Below are 16,833 nucleotides of genomic sequence, written 5' to 3'. Positions count from 1 at the left end.
CTCTTATCAACTCAAGAGAACTCAAGCCCCCTGCACTGGGAGGCACTGGACCACCAGGGAAGGCCTTGAGGTTCACTGTTTGTGCTGTGAAGTTCTGTGGGTCTCGACAAATGCATAATGTCACATATCCATCATTACAGTTTCATACAGAATTGTGTACTCCCTAAGAATCCTCTACGCTTTGCCTGTTCATCCTTCTCCTCTTCCTCCCAAACTCCTGACCAATGCTGATCATTGTATTCTGTTTATAGTTTTACCTTTTCCAGGATGTCATATAATTGGATTCATACAGCCTGTAGCCTTTTTATTTGAGGTGCACAAAAACATGTTGATTATTTTGAAATCATTTAGTCAGAGCTGAACCACATTGTCACCAGGATTCCAGTTTTCTGAAATAATAGGAAGTGTATTTTTATTGTCACTTAATTTGCTATAGCAAAGATTCTGATACAGCTTAGCTTCTTTTTTTTTTTTAAAGTACTTTTTTTTTTTTCCCTTGAAGGGCTAGGAAAATGGGTGAGGTCTATATTTTTAGCCCTATTCTAGAGTTGTTTAATGCCTAACTTAAGGTAAGATGTTACGCTTTTAGTATCGTGTCTTCAAATTAGGACTGATGGCATCTTCTTGGAGCTCTGTGGTGTTTTTTTTTTTTTTAGTGACTTCAAATTTCATGTCTCTCTACTATTGATAATATTTAAAAATTAAAAAAATTTTCTGGATTATCAGGATGACCAATGTATTGTTTTGCCATGCAATTCTAGCTCACATTTGTTGGTGACTGTCTTAGTAGTCCTTGGCTGGTGAGAAAAAGACAGTATACTTAATATGTAGTGATATATTTGCTTCCAAGAAAAGGCCAAAGGCTGTCACTGTGCTGTGTCTAAAGGATGTCTCCACCGCTGGAATAAAGAACAGCAGGACAACCCCAAAGGACCTATACTTTAGTCTGTATCATCTTCACATTTCAAGCAGTAATTTACTACTCACAAAACAAGCTTCCTCTGTCAGCATGAACTTAATGGTTGTTAAAATAGAATTTTAATTTTCTATTTTTAATATGAATATATATTTTTGGAACTGTGGAACAGAGAGCTATAAACATGAAGAATATATCCCATCATTGATGTTTATAGTTAAATAATTTAAATAGAATAAACGTATTAATACTGTGGGGTATAGAAGAATTTTTTTAATTTTCTAACAAACTAGATACAACTCAAAATTAGAAAACAGTGACTTACAGCACCTGGCAAGTTTTCGGTAAATATTAGGCGTTGTCATTTTGGTTTCAGACAATAGGAACCCGCAGTGACAGACTAGTGTCTTCTGGCTGTCTTCTCTTGCCCACACTTGAGCTGCACTTGGTCCTGCAACTCAGGCAGGTTGCCCCCTTCCTTCCCTTCCCTCCACCACCCAAAGTGCGTCTCAGCACAACCCACAGCAGTGGACTGTGCCAATCCATAGACAGGGTAGATGCCACCTTCTTTCCCGAAGCACTGCCTTGTGGGACTGCATTCTCTTCTAGGCGTTCTTTTTTGTTTTTGTTCTTGCCTCCTCCTTTGCTTTTAGTTTTCGTTCCTCTTGTTCTTTAAATACTGACGTTCTTGAATATTGTTCCTCCTTTACCTATACTTCTCTTCTTGTTCGTTATGCCTTGTTTAATTTGAATTTTTCAGTTAACATTACAGAAAAGCCATGTATGCTTGTGCAGTGCTGTGATTTTAACACACGTATGGATGAGTCTGACCGCTACCACAGACAGGGGACCCGGAGCAGCTCCCACGTTCGCTTGTCCCCTCCGCCATCCCTCACCCTTGGTGATGAGCAGCTGCTCTGTTCCCCATCCGTATGGTTTTATCTTTTGGAGACTGTCATATAAATGGAATCATATATATGAACTTCTGTAGTATTCCACCGTACTGTTGAGCCCATCCAATGAGTTGTTCTAATTTGATTCTTGTCTTTTTCAGCTTCACAGTTCACATTTGGCTCTTCTCTGATTTCTGGGGTTTAAAAAAATTTTTTTTTTCCCCCGCAAAACCATATCTTCATTTGATTCAAGAGTGTTCACCTTTACTCGTTGGGTCATTTTTATTGTAGCTGCTTTAAAGTTTTTGTCAGATAATTCCAGTGGCCGTGTCATCTCAGCACTGCATCTGCGGACTGTCTTTTCTCATGCATCTTCAGATTTTCTGGTACTTCACAGGCTGAGTGATTTTGGATTTGATCTTGGACATTTTGACTATTATATGATGAGACTCTGGTCTTGTTTAAAAGGAAAATTTATTATTTACTTGGTTATTGTTTCTTCCTTTCCTGTATCTTTGCCCTTCTTATTTTTTTTTCCCATGTTTTGCCCTCTTTAACCTTTTCCTGTGACTCCTGGAAGATTGTTCCAGTTTGTTTTCCAACTAAATCTTTTACTTAGGTTACAGTCTGTTTAACTGCTTCACTGTGGGTTTTTAATTTGACAAGTGTGTCTCTACCTGGAGCACTGTCTCTAGTAACCTAGGTTAGTCCCTCATTATGGCTCTCTGTTGTGTTGTATTGATTTAGTGTCTTTTTGAATCTTGTTTTTAAAAGAAGAAACCTCAAGAAACTGGTTTCTCTTTTTCTGGAAGGAATTCTCTTTCCTAGCACAGAAGGGGAGAGGATGCTCCTCCTGTTATTACACCTGTTGGCTGTTAGCTCGTCTTCACACACAGGTCAGTGGCTTTTGTTAGAAGTTGGGAAGGGTCCTAATCTTGGCATAGGCCTCTGTCACACATGTTACAGCCCAGCTGAAGGAAGACTCAAAGGTCATGGGGTTGATGGTGGGGAGGAAGAAGGAAGGGAGCCTGTCCCTTCTGCCCAGCCTGGCCCACCTGTCCCAGCTTAAGATGCGAGCAGGTGCAGCCAGGGAGCTTTCTCCCAGGCCTCCAAGGCCGAATTTTCCCCAGCAGCTCCGTGTGGGTGGGCAGTAACTCCCCACTCTAGGGTGCCATGGCCGATGTGTTACTTTTCTTTTGCTATGTCACAGGTTGATCTCTCCTCCTGTTCTGTTTCCCTAACCCCTTTCCTAGGGTTAGGGTAGGGTTAGGGTTTCCTAGTGTACAGAAAAGTGTACTATTAGATGCTATCATCCACCCCATGTTTAGTTTCCATGGTAGGAATAAAGGGAGTTAAATTAATGCCCTCAAGAAAAGCTCTTTATTCACTGTTTGTTGTGTTTTTTTTTTAATGCTTGTCTTGAAATGTTATTAGCGATATAAGCCAAAGGCATAACACAATGACTTTGCAAGTGCCAGCATCCACTATGAGTTCCAAAAGGTACCATACTTATCTGAAAGTATGTAACACACTTCTGGCACTAATATGGAATTTACTGAGACTGTAACTGAGTATAGAAAAATTAAATATAATTAGACTCAGCTATGTTGGCGTTGTACAATATTTCTTACTGCTCTTTGGTTCAGTTTTGCGTCACACTTCCTATTGTCCATTTTTTTCCCATTCTGTGTTGGAATGGCACTTGGTATCTCGAGTTAATACACAATAGCAACATAAGTTCCTTCTTGAAACCAAATGCAAATAATTACCAGGAATCAAAATATCAGTTGCCGTTCGGAGGCTGTACTGTCAGGAATCTGAAAGAGTCAGCTGGTAGTTTCTTAACCTGTGTTCTGAAACCTGTATTTAATTTGCTCGTAACAGTCTGTGGTTGGGGAAATTCCCCCCTTCGAAGCTGCTAGGCTGCAAGGTGGGAATTCCCCCAGGCTCCTTGCCCTTGGAAATCTCCTTCTGAGGTCATATTAAGGAGTGAGTTCAATTAAATCAACCCACAGTGGCAGTGCAGACCTTTTAAAAACTAACTTGGCAGTGTGTTTCAAAGTCCATGGGGCAGTCATGATCACACTTAATTAACTTAAGGAAACAATAGAGAAGAAGGAAGATGATCATGGAGGAAAGAATTCATTGACTCATGATGTAGAAATACAGAAGCATTCTCAGTATCCCACAATAGGCTATTTTTAATGAATGTTTATTTTAATGGAATGAATATTTTGTAACCATTAGAAATTATAACCATGAAGACTGTGTAACAACATGAAAGCATACAAATGATATGTTAACAGGGGGCAGAAGGCTCATATATTGCAATTATATAAAAGTATGTATGTTTATGTCAAATCTTAGAAGGGAATCCATAGAAGTGATTACTGGGATGTTTGGATAATCTTATACTTTTCCATCTCTCATTTATAAACTTGCTATTATATAATTTTTATCAGTTAAAAATAAAGGGTTTTCTTTTCTTTTTTTTTTTGGAAAGCAAACAAACTAGTAATCAGATGAGGTTTACCAGCCAAGATGTCTGGTCTAAGATGAAAACATTAACCCATTCAGTGTTGACTACTGGTTTTTGTTTAGTTAATCTTCTGCTGGTTTTTTTATTTACCTCTAAGTTATTAATATTTATAAATCTAATGAGAGCTCTGTCCAGAAACCCAGTTAACATATAACAACTGACATATTTAGAATTTGACAAGGAATATTTTCACTTGACTTTCTTATGGTGCTATACGCTTATTAAGTCTGAATTTTATAATATTTTATATTATTGCAACTTTAAAACATATCATGCAGGGACTTCCCTGGTGGTCCAGTGTTAAGACTCCATGCTTCCAATGCAAGGGGTTCAAGGTTCAATCCCTGGTCAGGGAACTAAGGTCCCACAAACAATAAATAAATAAATCTTTTTGCTTTTTTCCCCCTGTCTTACTAAATAGTGTGGGACTTATAATAAAATGTTCAATAGAAGTTACCAGAGAAGATATTTTTGCCTTTTTTTGTTATATAGGTTATTTAGGAGTGGTTTCCTTAGCATTCAGATATGGGTTTTTTTTTTTCTGTCTTCTGTCACGTGTTCTTTCATCCTGATGAAAGATTCCTTTTTATCTCTGATCATACTCCCTGACTTGAAATTGATCTGATCCATATTAATACAACTGTGCCAGCTTTATCACACAGATACTTTCTGTGCTTTATATTTGAAGTTATTGTGAAGGCATATAGTTGAGCACTGTGGTTTATTATTATTTTTGAATCTTGCCTGACATTCTTTATCTTTCAGTTGAGAAGTTGGTCCATTTATATTTAATATAATGATTGACACAATTGGGTTTAAGTCTGCCATCTAGGTACTTATGGCCTTTTGTCCTGTCTGTTCTCTGTATCTCCTTTCTTGCCTTCTTTTGAGTGAATCATTCATATTTGGTATTCAATTTTATTCCCTCTATTGACTTTTTTTTTTAAGCTATTCCTCTTGGTGGTGGTTATATGGTTGGTGGGTGTGTGTTTGGTTTTCTTTATTTTTTTTTAAGTTATTGCTTTAGAAGTCTGTTGTTTAACACGTTATTGATGAGAGACATATTAATACATCTTTTTTTACCCAACCATTATTGATGTGTCAATATTATTTACATAAGAAATTGCTGGCCACAGGTATTAATTCCTTAAAAAAAATCCCCTGGTCAATAATGAGTTAATATAATAATCACTAGTCCCATATGGCTATATAAATTAATTGAAAAATTAAAAAAATAAGTCCCTGACTAGAGTATGGAGAATGGATTGAAGGGACGGAGGAACAGAAACAGGAAGGTAAGTTAGGACAATTTTAGAAACACTGGAAACTTTTTGTGAGGTATTACTAACAGAGTTTAAGGGAAATGGTAGGATTGAAAGATAATGGGGAGGTAGAATCAACAAGATTGGCTAACAAATGGAATGTCAAGTGAAGGAGAAGGGAGAAGTTCATGTGACTCCTAAGATTTCCTTCTTAGGCAAGCAAATTAATGATGATACCATTCATTAATTGAGGCAGGGAAGATAGGGGAGTCAGATTTGGGGGAAGATGAGGAGTTTTGTTTTGCAGACCTAGTGAGACAGATATTTGTAGGAATTTCAAGGAATTTCAAGTAGTAAGCAGTTGGCTATGTGAGTCAAGGATTTTTGGAGAGCTGTGTAGAGCAGACATTTTCTTTTTAAAAAAATTTAAATATTTTAAAAATTAAATCAATTTAAATAGTTTCGAATGAAAATAGAATAGAAATATACAGAACTCTGGGGATCACCAACATTTAAGAGGAAGAGGAGGACTCCTCTGGTGGCCTGCCTGCACCAGTGTGGGGGACAGGTTCGATCCCGGGTCCAGGAAGAAAGATTCCACATACCTTGGGGGCAGTTAAAGCCTGTGTGCCACAACTACTGAAGCCCACCCGTGTGCCTAGAGTCTGTGCGCCACAGCAAGAGAAGGCACCGCAATGAGAATCCCTAGAGAGTAACAATTAGAGAGTAGCCCCCGATCATCACAACTAGAGAAAGCCCGCACACAGCAGCTAAGACCCAGTGCAGACAAAAATAAATAAACACATATTTAAAAAAAATAAAGAGCAAACTCTAGACAGAGCTTATAGATAGTTGAAACAAAACTAGGAGAGAATATATCCTTGAATACAAGGAAATAGTTGTGAATGGATGGTTAAATAATAGTGACTGGTTTACTAGGCAAATGTTGTGTAGGTAATATTTGACAAAATTGGCTTAGATCCACTTTTCTAAGAAGCAGCAAGTTATTCAGTGCATTGAAATTATTCAGTGCTTTTATCATTTATACTCAAATCATTCATTCCCTTTATCTTTTAGTATTTATCCTATCTTGCTGTGTATTAGGCACTCTCCTAGGGATAGGAGCTACAGAGATAAGAGTTAGTGTCCATCATCCTCTTCCTGTAAAAGAAAGACATGCAAACAGATATCTGTTGTTTATTTGCTAAATCGCGTCCGCAACCACAAAGAGGAAGAGAGGGAAGGAGGGAAGAAGGAGAACCAAAATTGAAAAAAAAACAATAGCATATAGAGTTCATCATAAGAATCTCAAGCAATTCAGAAAATACAGGCAAGATCACCAAGGACCCCACCACTGAGAAATAATCATTATTAACATCAGGTTAACACTGTCTGGATGCATCTTTAAAGGTTGGTACATATAAAAGGAGGGATGGAAATAATTTTACCTAATTAAGGTTATACTATATGTGCTATTTAAATGTTAAGTGCTTAATTTCACTTTTAAAAGATAAGCATAAAAAATAAACTTCACATGAAGAATTCTTTCTAAGAGGTAGTAATTGCTAAAAGATCCATTTAAGGTTAACAGAAAAATAGCATAAAACATTGAAACCTTGGTTATTTTTATAAAGCTGTGAGTGTATGTCTTAATTTTCAGCAGCCTGATATGACTCTAAATGTCAGTGATGAAGAAATTAACACCTTAGTTTCTTTTCACCTTTCTCCCCCATGTTCCTCCCCTACCAACTGCTTCTTGAATCTTCACCTTTAATTCCATTGTCACTGTTTATAACATTTGTCTACTCCTCTGTAACCTGATCCATATATTTGTTTATTCTCAGCTCCACATATTTGATTCAGTTTTTACCATCATTTCTTGTGTCATGGCCTCTGGCTTCTCCAGCCCAGAGTTGTGTATTTTTTTTCACCTCTCGGTCAGCTAGATTTCATCATCAAGCAGCTTTCTTAAGAAGGAGCCCAGTGGTCCCCAAAGTCCTCTATACCGTCTGTCTGTCACCTTTATACTCAGATGACAACTTGGCCAGGCATAAATTTGTTGGGTCATGCTTTCTTTCCCCTGAACTTTTGACACTTCTCCTCTGTCTCCTGGAATTATGTTGAACTTTTTTTTTTCTTTACTACTCCTTCCCTCTCTAACTCCCCCCGACCATCAGTGAATCAGAACTGCAGTTTTCAAAGAAATGTAAGTTCTTTAAAACCATCTCACACACTGCAGTTGAGAGAATTATTACTAGGAAGGCCCACCACAGCTATGAGACTCTGATGTGAGCCAAGGTATTTTTGGAGTGTTAACCATGCATCTTTGTTTTCCTTTATAGAGATAATTGATGACCTTGCCAACCTGGTGGAGAATACCGATGAGAAACTTCGCACTGAAACCAGGCGTGTGAATCTGGTGGACAGGAAGTCCACGTCTTGTGGTAAGACATCGCTGTAGTTACAGCTCTTGCTTCTCTCATCGCTTGCGGATAAGCTTCCCACGTTTGGTCTGATTTTACTGCAGGGATCCGCTTGCTCTTCGAATACATGCAGTTTCATGTGATGAAGTGTTGAAATTTCTAGAAGATCCCTACATCTTGGTGAAAACGAAGTGAATTGTTAGGAGTGCAGGGAAAGTAGAATGCATTGTTAATTTTTTTTTTTTTTTAATTTAAAATAAGAAACTCTCCTCCGTGCTTACTGAGAATAATAGTTTGGGAAATTGACAGTGTCATGCAGACCGGTGGTGGTAGATCTCATGGGTTTTACAGGCCACCTTGCTTGTCTGGGGCCTTGTTTTTTAGTCACAAGTGTCCTTGCTGAAGCTGGAGCCACAGAGCAGTTAAAGCATAGAGTCTAAAGTCCAGCTGAGTTTATATCCTGTATTTGGTGATGTTGTCTTTGGCAGTTCTTTTACTTCTTAATACCTTGTGCATGAAATGAGGAAACATAGGTCAAAATAAGAATCCCCAGGAATGATGCTGAGAGTGCTGATTCCCTGGCTGTCCCCTGTCCCCTTGAGACTGAGTAGAGTGAGGCTGGAGGCTGGAGTTCCAGAGGGTTCATCATTTAACAGGTGTGCCAGGCACTCCTGATGCAGGTCCTTGCTCTTGGGCAGACATTCCGATGCAGATGCTTGTCGGGCTTCAGTGATCTGTTGCCCATGCACAGTGCCTTGCCCACAGGTAAGTGACGATGAATGGTGCTGACAGCTGCAGTCATTACACTCATGGTTATTTGGTGTTTCATCTCACAAAGGTGCACCAGGTTTATAAAGCTAAGACTTTTGTTATGCATAACAATGCAATAGCACTACCAAAAAAAGAAAAAAATCTAATGAGCTGAACTTTTTGCTTTTAGCCTGATTTTAGCCCTTTCACTATGAAGAACATAGTGGATCCCTCTGATCTGTCCAGTTTTAGAAGAAGAACCTCTATGTGAGGGTCACCTGTGATGCACAGTTTGAGAAGTGCTACCTCCCTTGCCTGTGTGTGTGGTCAAATAGAAATCTAGAACAACCAGGTGATGGAGGGCCAGGTAGATATATAGACTCTGGAATCTCAGAGGAAGTGGAACTTGGGGGCACCCGCCTGCTTCCCTTTCATCACCTGTCTGCTCCTCTCAACCTGCCAGTTCTCATCCACCAGATACCAAGCCAGATACTCTGCGCTCCTCCTCCTATAATAGGGCATGTGCTTCTTTCTGCTTCCTGCCCAAAGCAAAGCCTTCTTGATTTTGCTTTAACAGCCTTCTCATAACTTCCCACCATGCTGTTCTTTGCATCAGATCCTGAGTCTCTGGCAACAGAGATACATGGGTTCACTCCCACCTCCATCTGTTGTTATCTTCAATTCTCATATAAACTTAATCTTTCTGAACTTGCGTTTCCTTGGCTGTTTAAAAAAAAAAAACAAGTAGATAGCCTGGATATCAAAATGAAATTATATAAACCATGTAAACTATCCAACACTGGCCATTGTCCATGAATTTCCATATTTTGTGCAGAGCGCGGCGACAGCCTGATAGTGAAGAATGTGGGGTCCAGAGGTTGGACTCACATCCCAGCTTCACCATTCACCGGCTGTGTGACCTTGGAAAATCCCCTGTGCCTTGATTTTCCCATCTCCAAAATGGGAATAATAATGGTACATATCTGAGAGGGTTGTTATAAGGAATACATGATTTAATAGAGATAAAGATATAGATGATAAGTCGATAGACAGATAGGGATATATAGCACTTAGAACAGTGGTTAGCACATAGTAAGCAGTAAGGAAGAGTAAGTATTAACTGTTATCATTATATGTCAGTCTGTTTTGCATTTACAACATAGCGGTCCTCAGCATGTGCCATTCATGACATCACAATGAAGAATATTGATTCTACTGTTGCTAGTTTTTTATTTTATAGTTTTACCTGGTATTGATGTTTGTATCTAGAAATGTCCATAAAAATATTCTGAGCTGAGCTGTTTAATTTTTCTGTCTCTACAAATATGACCACTTCTTGTCTCTACAACTGTGACTACTCTAGGTATCTCACGTAAATGAAACTATACAGTATTTGTCCCTTTGTATCTGGCTTATTTCACTTAGCATAATGTCTTCAGTATTCCCCTATGTTGTACCATGCATCTGGAATTCTTTCCTTTTTTAAGCTGAATAATATTCCATTGTTAATATTTATACCACATTTTGTTTACCCATTTATCTGTCAGAGGACTCCTGGGTTGTTGCCGCCTTTTAGCTACTATGAATAGTGCTGCAATGTGCATGAATGTATAAGTATGAGTTCAAGCCCCTGCTTTTTGGTGTAAATGCCCAGAAGTGAAAAGTGAAAGCGTTGACCACTCAGTCGTGTCCAACTTTTTGTGACTCTGTGGATGATGGCCAACCTGGCTCCTCTGTCCATGGGATTTTCCAGGCAAGAATACTGGAGTGGGTTTGCCATTCCCTTCTCCAGGGGATCTTCCTGACCCAGGGATTGAACCTGGTCTCCTGCATTGCAAGAAGATTCTTTACCATCTGAGCCATCAGGGAAGCCCCATCTGAAGTAGAATCACTGAATCAAATTGTAATTCAGTGTTGAATTTGGAGAAGGCCCTGCCACACTGGCCTGACCTTTTGTTTTGCTTTCAACCTTTAAACTGTTAGTTACTTTCTACTAGTTTTGTTTTGTTCTTGTTTTTTTTTTTTTTAGTCTGGTAAAAGTCCAGTTGCAGGGAGGAGTCAGGGATTTCTGCAACCTGAGAGGGGCAGGCAAGTGGGGTTAGAAGGTAAGGTCCTGGGCCTGCCTAGTTGGAAAGTATAAGAGGAGACCCTTTCCCCATTAAATTGGGGCCCTAAAGAGCTATACCCTGGGGGAAAAAGTGAACCAGAACCAAACTTGCCTTTGGGGACTGTGGAGAAGGCAGCCTTGGCCCTGAACAGATTAGGAGAAGAAAAGGAAGAAAGACTGTTTTTTCTGACAAATTGTGGTCACAGAAAGGCCCTCGTGTGCATTTGTATCCTGAGTAACCACACTCATCTGTTGTAGCTCCAGGTGCCTGGCAAAAGCAATGAAATACCTCTCTGGAGGAGAGAATATTATCCTTGGTCTCTAGGAGTCAACCAAAAATAAAACGTGCAGGGCAATGACCAGCACCCAGTCGAAGATAATCTGGCATACACAGAGACAGCACGACACGAGCAGGGACCAGCAACAGACTGCAGAAACCAACCTGCACACACTTGCCGTATTAGAATTTTCAGATGTAAATGATGAAATCAATTATTATATTTAAAGAAAGACATGACAGGCTTGAAAGTATCTTCAGAGAATAGGAAGCTATAAAGAGTAACTTAGAAAATCAAAAGGGATCAAATAGAACTTCTAGAAATAAAAAGTAACTGAAGTTTAAGACTCTGTGGACATATTTGGTACCTGGCAGAAGAGGGACTCAACTAGAGGACAGATGGGAAAAAAAAAAAAAAACATATTCTCTTTCTGTAAATGCAGGCATTTACAAAAGTCTATCCAGATACCATGGAAGTTAAATTATGATCTTAATAAAAAAGGTGTTTAGTGGGGTAAGGGCTTGGTCTAAGAGCCTCAGGACATAGCAAAGAGTTAATCATTTGCTCTCCCCAAGTGCAGGGCCAGGTTGATCATTGATATGTAAACACATACACATAGTACATGAAACTGCAAGTAGGGCATATTTTAACTGTTTGGGGGTGGGGGTGGGTGGGAATTAAGCCTCTCGGGGTAAGTTAGTTACTGTTAACTTGGTGACTGTTTAAGAGGGCTTGAGTGAGCTAAGAATAGCAGTGACGCCTCATCATTTTACTTAAGGGAGTGCAAAAAAAAAGGCTGTGAACCGTGAAATGGTCTTTTGTTTTCCTACTGCCAGCATATCGCCCTACCGATCTGATATAATATCAGTCATAGATGCTTTCCCAATGAGGAAATTTCTGGTTGTATAGACAGACCCGATTGCAAGGGGGCCTGCAGAGAAGGGCCCAATGATGAATCTGTTTGTTCAGTTGTTAACAAAGGATTCAGACGCCTCTTTATGAACCTTTCACTCGGCAGCCTGGGCTTTAACATTTTTTTTTACTGGGATCTTTGGGTGGTTTTTTTCCCCACCTCCCTTTTCTTCACCCACCCTCACCCCAATAACAACAGCATCAAGTATAAAACAATATTGTCTCTCTCCAGCTTCTAAACGCAAACAAGACTGGTATTTTTCATTGGCACCTACATGTCCGTTTAGATCTGTTATGTGTGCTAAGGACACCCACATAAAAGCAGCATCTTTGTAATTGCAGTTTAAATATTCATTGTGCCCCGTCCTCATTAGAATTCAAAATAGAGCCTCGTCTGAGTCTGACGGACGCAGCCAATTGTGAAAGGCCAGACTCAGAGTTCTGAATGACCCGGGTCGAGGGACAGTGTTGCTTCTCAGCATATGGACTATTACGTAATGTTGTCTAAGCACAGCCATTGTGAGTTTAGCAGCGTCTCAGGGATGTGGTTAGAAATCAGCCCTGCTGGCACTGTGTTAACACTGTCTCAATCTGGAACCACTGGATTTGCCTTCCACTCCCCAGAAATGGGGTGGCTTGAAGGAGGTGGATCAGTTCAGTCATTCAGAAAGGATAGTCCAGCATGGGTGTGAGCCCAGGCAGACCCAGGTCACAATCTGGGCTCTGACACTGACCACCTGGGTGACTTGGAGAGTGGCTTGCCCTCTCTAGGGCTCAAAATGGGGCTACCATGGTTATTCTGCAGACTACACAAGAGTGAGTTGGGTGGCGTCATGCCTATGCTACTGAGTCCTCAGTCAATGCCAGTGATGTTAAAATGTGGCTGTAATTTGGTCAAGAGCCACCTTGACAAATAAGACTCAGAGGCTCTTAGCTCTCTTTTGAAGTCAGCTTAGAATGGTCTTTAAGGAAAATAGTGATGATTCAAGAAAGTTATGCTGGGATATTATGGAGCTAGGAAGTTTGCATCCTCATTTAGTCAGAAATGGAGTCATTTCCCTGCCTCCAGTTAAGCTGCAACTTATAATCTTGTGGCTGAAGACATTTCCAGTCATGAAATTAGCGAAAGCCACCTATAGGGCATATTCAGGTGGCATGGCTTTACTTTTGTATAGCACAGAAATGACTTCTTCTTTTATTAGCACATTATTATTACTTATTACAGATTTACTTATTACGGACTTATTCCCATATAGACTTATTTAGACCCAGGGTGGGAGCAGCATTAAGCCTTTTAGAATACAGGCATACATCATTAAATTGCACTTTGCTTTTATTGTACATCACAGATGTGGGGTTTTATTTGTGTTTTACAAATTTAGGGTTTGTGGCAACCCTGTCCTGTCAGATGATGGTTGGCGTTTTTTGGAGAGTATTTTTAAATTAAGATATGTACTTTTTTTTTTTTTAAGACATAATGCTGTCACACACTTAGTAGACTACAGTATGGTGTAAATGTAGCTTATATGCACTGGGAAACCAGAAATTTGTGTGATTTGCTTTATTGTGATATTCCCTAGAATAGCTACTCAGCCAGCCTGAAACCAGCCCCTGGAGAGCCAAGGGGGCTCATTCAGTCTTTTTAGTCTCCGTACGCTCCCCTTCCCCTTTTTAATTTGGCTTTGCTGAGTCTTAGTTATGGCATGTAGGCTCTAGTTCCCTGACCAGGGATCGAACCCAGGCTCCCTGCATTGGGAACTCGGAGTCTTAACCCCTGGACCACCAGGGAAGTCTCTCGGCCTCCCTTTGTCTTTCTTTTTTCCCTCTTCCATCTTCCATGGAAGACATACTTAGGACTCAGTCCTTTATTCTTTTTCCCTTGGCACTTCTTCCTTAAGCTCCTCTTTTGACTCTTGGATGGTTTCACAGGCACCTCAGAGCTCTGCATCCCAGACCCCAGCCTCACCTGAATCTCAGGGTCCGTGTCTTCATCCGCTGCCACCCACTTTCTCCTGACGCCCCCACCCCGCCACCCCCCAGAACGCTGTCAGTCCCTGTATGCTCATCGTAGACTCATTGTCTTTAGCCCCAAATAAGCTTCCTCTTCCGTTGCTCCCCATTTCTTCAGGCTCAGAACTTCCTTCGTTCCCTCAGAGGCTTTCAGAGGCCAGACAGCAGGTCTCCTTGAAGGAAGTGGGCCCTCGTTGTTCTCTCTGGTGGCAAATGAGGGAGTGAATAGCAGAGTTTTGCCACGTGGGAATGCCACACCGGATCGTCTGTGTGTTTATTTATTTTTTTTATGGGGAGCCTGAAATCTGGATTTTTAAGTGAAATTTCCTAATAGTTTAGTGTTGACAGTAAATGAACATTTAAAAATATTCCATGTGGGCCAAACAAAATGTGGCAAAGCCCTACACTTTGGGGCCCCTCTCTCACTTCTGTTTGGTCAACCCCTGGGCCTGTCTGAGAATAACTCTGAAGTATCTGTCTTCCCTGTTCATCACTTTGGGTTTTCACCACTCTGTTTCTGGGTCTTGTCACATTAAAAATAATAACGAAAGGATTTCCCTGGCAGTCCAATGGTTAAGAATCTGAGCTTCCATCCCCAGGGTGTGCAGGTTTGATCCCTGGTTGGGGAACTAAGATCCCGCATGCTCTTAAGGTGCAGCCGAAAAAGTAAAAAGTAAGTAAATAAAACTTTAAATAATAATGGTAATGAAGAATTCTGTTTACTGGGTACAGAAAAATGTGCATGATTACAGCATTGGTCGTATTTATAGAAACTGTGGCCTGCCATTTTGTGAATTTGGTGTCTGAATACAAGAGACATCTACCTGGCTACCAGTGTTACCAGGATAAACCAGATGAATGCTTCTCTTAAGAGTTCCCTTATTTTGTTAATGTGCCCTTTTCAGTTGATTTAAAACTGTTTCTCTCCCTAGACATATCAGCTGTATATTTTAGAGAAATGGCTTTTCTCCATCATGGAGATAATAGATACCAGGAAGTGAAACTATAGAGCGTAAAATTCTTAGGACACCTGCTTCTAAAGTCCAAGCAAATACTGGGGCACTCCAATGAATATATTGGAATTGCTTGATATTCATTTTAGGAGCTGAAATGTATAACTCGCAGTCCTGCCCTTCTCTGGGCACTTCTGAATACTCCCCTCCTGGGCCCCATGGGTGCATGTGGCATTGGTGTCATATACGCGTGACAAGTTTGTAATCAGGTGTCCTTTATATGTGACCACACCACTGTTGTCTGCTTTGGTTTTGAATTCCTACTGTGGAAAAGCCTGGTTTTTCTGCTAACAACATTTATTTTAGGGGAGCGAGAAAAGGAGCAGGCTGTTTAAATGTTGATGCTTTGGCTTAATCCAGGCAAAGTGAAGCCTTTGAGAGAAGCGCCAAATTGGAAAACCCCTACTTAATGGAAGGTGATTGATAAGGGCTGACAGCCCCAGAGCTGTCACCATGACTGCCTGCGAGGCCGCCACGCTTTTCTAATCTGTTACGAGGCAGTGACTTTTGCTATCATCAAGGGGTCAGAAATGATCACAAAGTAGAATCATTTTTTGATTATTGTTTTTGCTCGGTGTGGTTTGGAAAGATAAGGTGTGATTTCGAAGGGCGGCTTCTGTCGTGATGGAGTAATAACCACAGTGCACGGGCTTGGCTGATACCCCTCCCCTGGGCATGTTCGTGCGAGTTTTCTGGTTATGTCTGTTCACCAGTGAATTCGTCTTTCAGCCTGCTCTATGGGACCGGCAAGTACTGGCTGGGTTTAGAAGGATGATCATGGCCTGGGACAGAGCATGTTTTGCTCACTCAAAGTGTATCTCACCTCTATCATGTGTCTACCGCTTATGGGAGGCAGAGCCCCAATGCCTACTCAAGGTACTTGTGTGCCTGCAACCTGACTTTTCAGGAGTTTACCATTACACGCCAGTGCTTCTCATTCTTACACTGATGTTATTTTATATTTGTAAATTGAAATGAAGAATTGGATTCTCTTTGTGACCAAAATTAATCCAAACTGGGAAGTCTTGGTATCTTTGATGTCTTTCTTTTACCTATAAAGTCAATGGCTAAAAAAAAAAAAAAAAAAAAGTCAATGGCTTAGTGACACTGTGTTGCAATCACTCATTGGTGTCTGACTCTTTGCAACCCCATGGACTACAGCCCATCAGGCTTCTCTGTCCATGGGATTTTCCTAGGCAAGAATACTGGAGTGGGTTGCCATCTCCTTCTCCAGGGGATCTTCCCGACCCAGGGATTGAATCCAAGTCTCCTGTGTCTCCTACATTGGAAGGCAGATTCTCTACCATTGAGCCACCTAGGAAGCCTGGTTAGTAACGTTGACTATAAGCTAACGGTCAACATTACAAGGGTTTATTATTGGACTCTAATCCAGTTATAATTGGATTTCCTCAAAAGAAATTGGCTGCTTTCCTTATAGCTAGATTCATCCAAATCTTCATGAAGTCAGTATGGGGGGGTGGGGGGGGTAGTCAGTGCCTTAGACTAGATGGTCTTTGAGTTGATCCAACTTTGTTATCCTCTTTCCATACCCCTTTGAGGAGAATTAGACACTTTCAACCTGCTCGTGCACACACACGTGCACACACACACACCACATACACACACACACACACACACACACACACACACACACACACACATGTCGTCAGATGTGAGCCAGGGGTCTTGGCCAGAACTTTGCTGATCTCATTTCATATAGGGTGATTGGC

At 40.6% G+C, this 16,833-nt stretch overlaps 1 protein-coding gene across 2 annotated transcripts in view; it reads left to right on the top strand.

Annotated features, from left to right (window-relative positions):
• STX8 (syntaxin 8) overlaps window positions 1-16,833 on the top strand; it is a 198,794-nt gene that overhangs the window by 107,299 nt on the left and 74,662 nt on the right. For both annotated transcript variants that reach the window (XM_061143471.1, XM_061143470.1), the window contains exon 7: window positions 7,953-8,054. In XM_061143471.1, the coding sequence (XP_060999454.1) occupies window positions 7,953-8,054 (102 nt within the window). The remainder of the gene's footprint in view (window positions 1-7,952; window positions 8,055-16,833) is intronic.

Source organism: Dama dama, chromosome 5 (assembly GCF_033118175.1).
Source record: "Dama dama isolate Ldn47 chromosome 5, ASM3311817v1, whole genome shotgun sequence".
NCBI classification, from domain to species: Eukaryota; Metazoa; Chordata; class Mammalia; order Artiodactyla; family Cervidae; genus Dama; species Dama dama.
The sequence above is the reverse complement of the archived record's forward strand: the minus strand, read 5'-3'. Positions and strand labels throughout refer to the sequence as shown.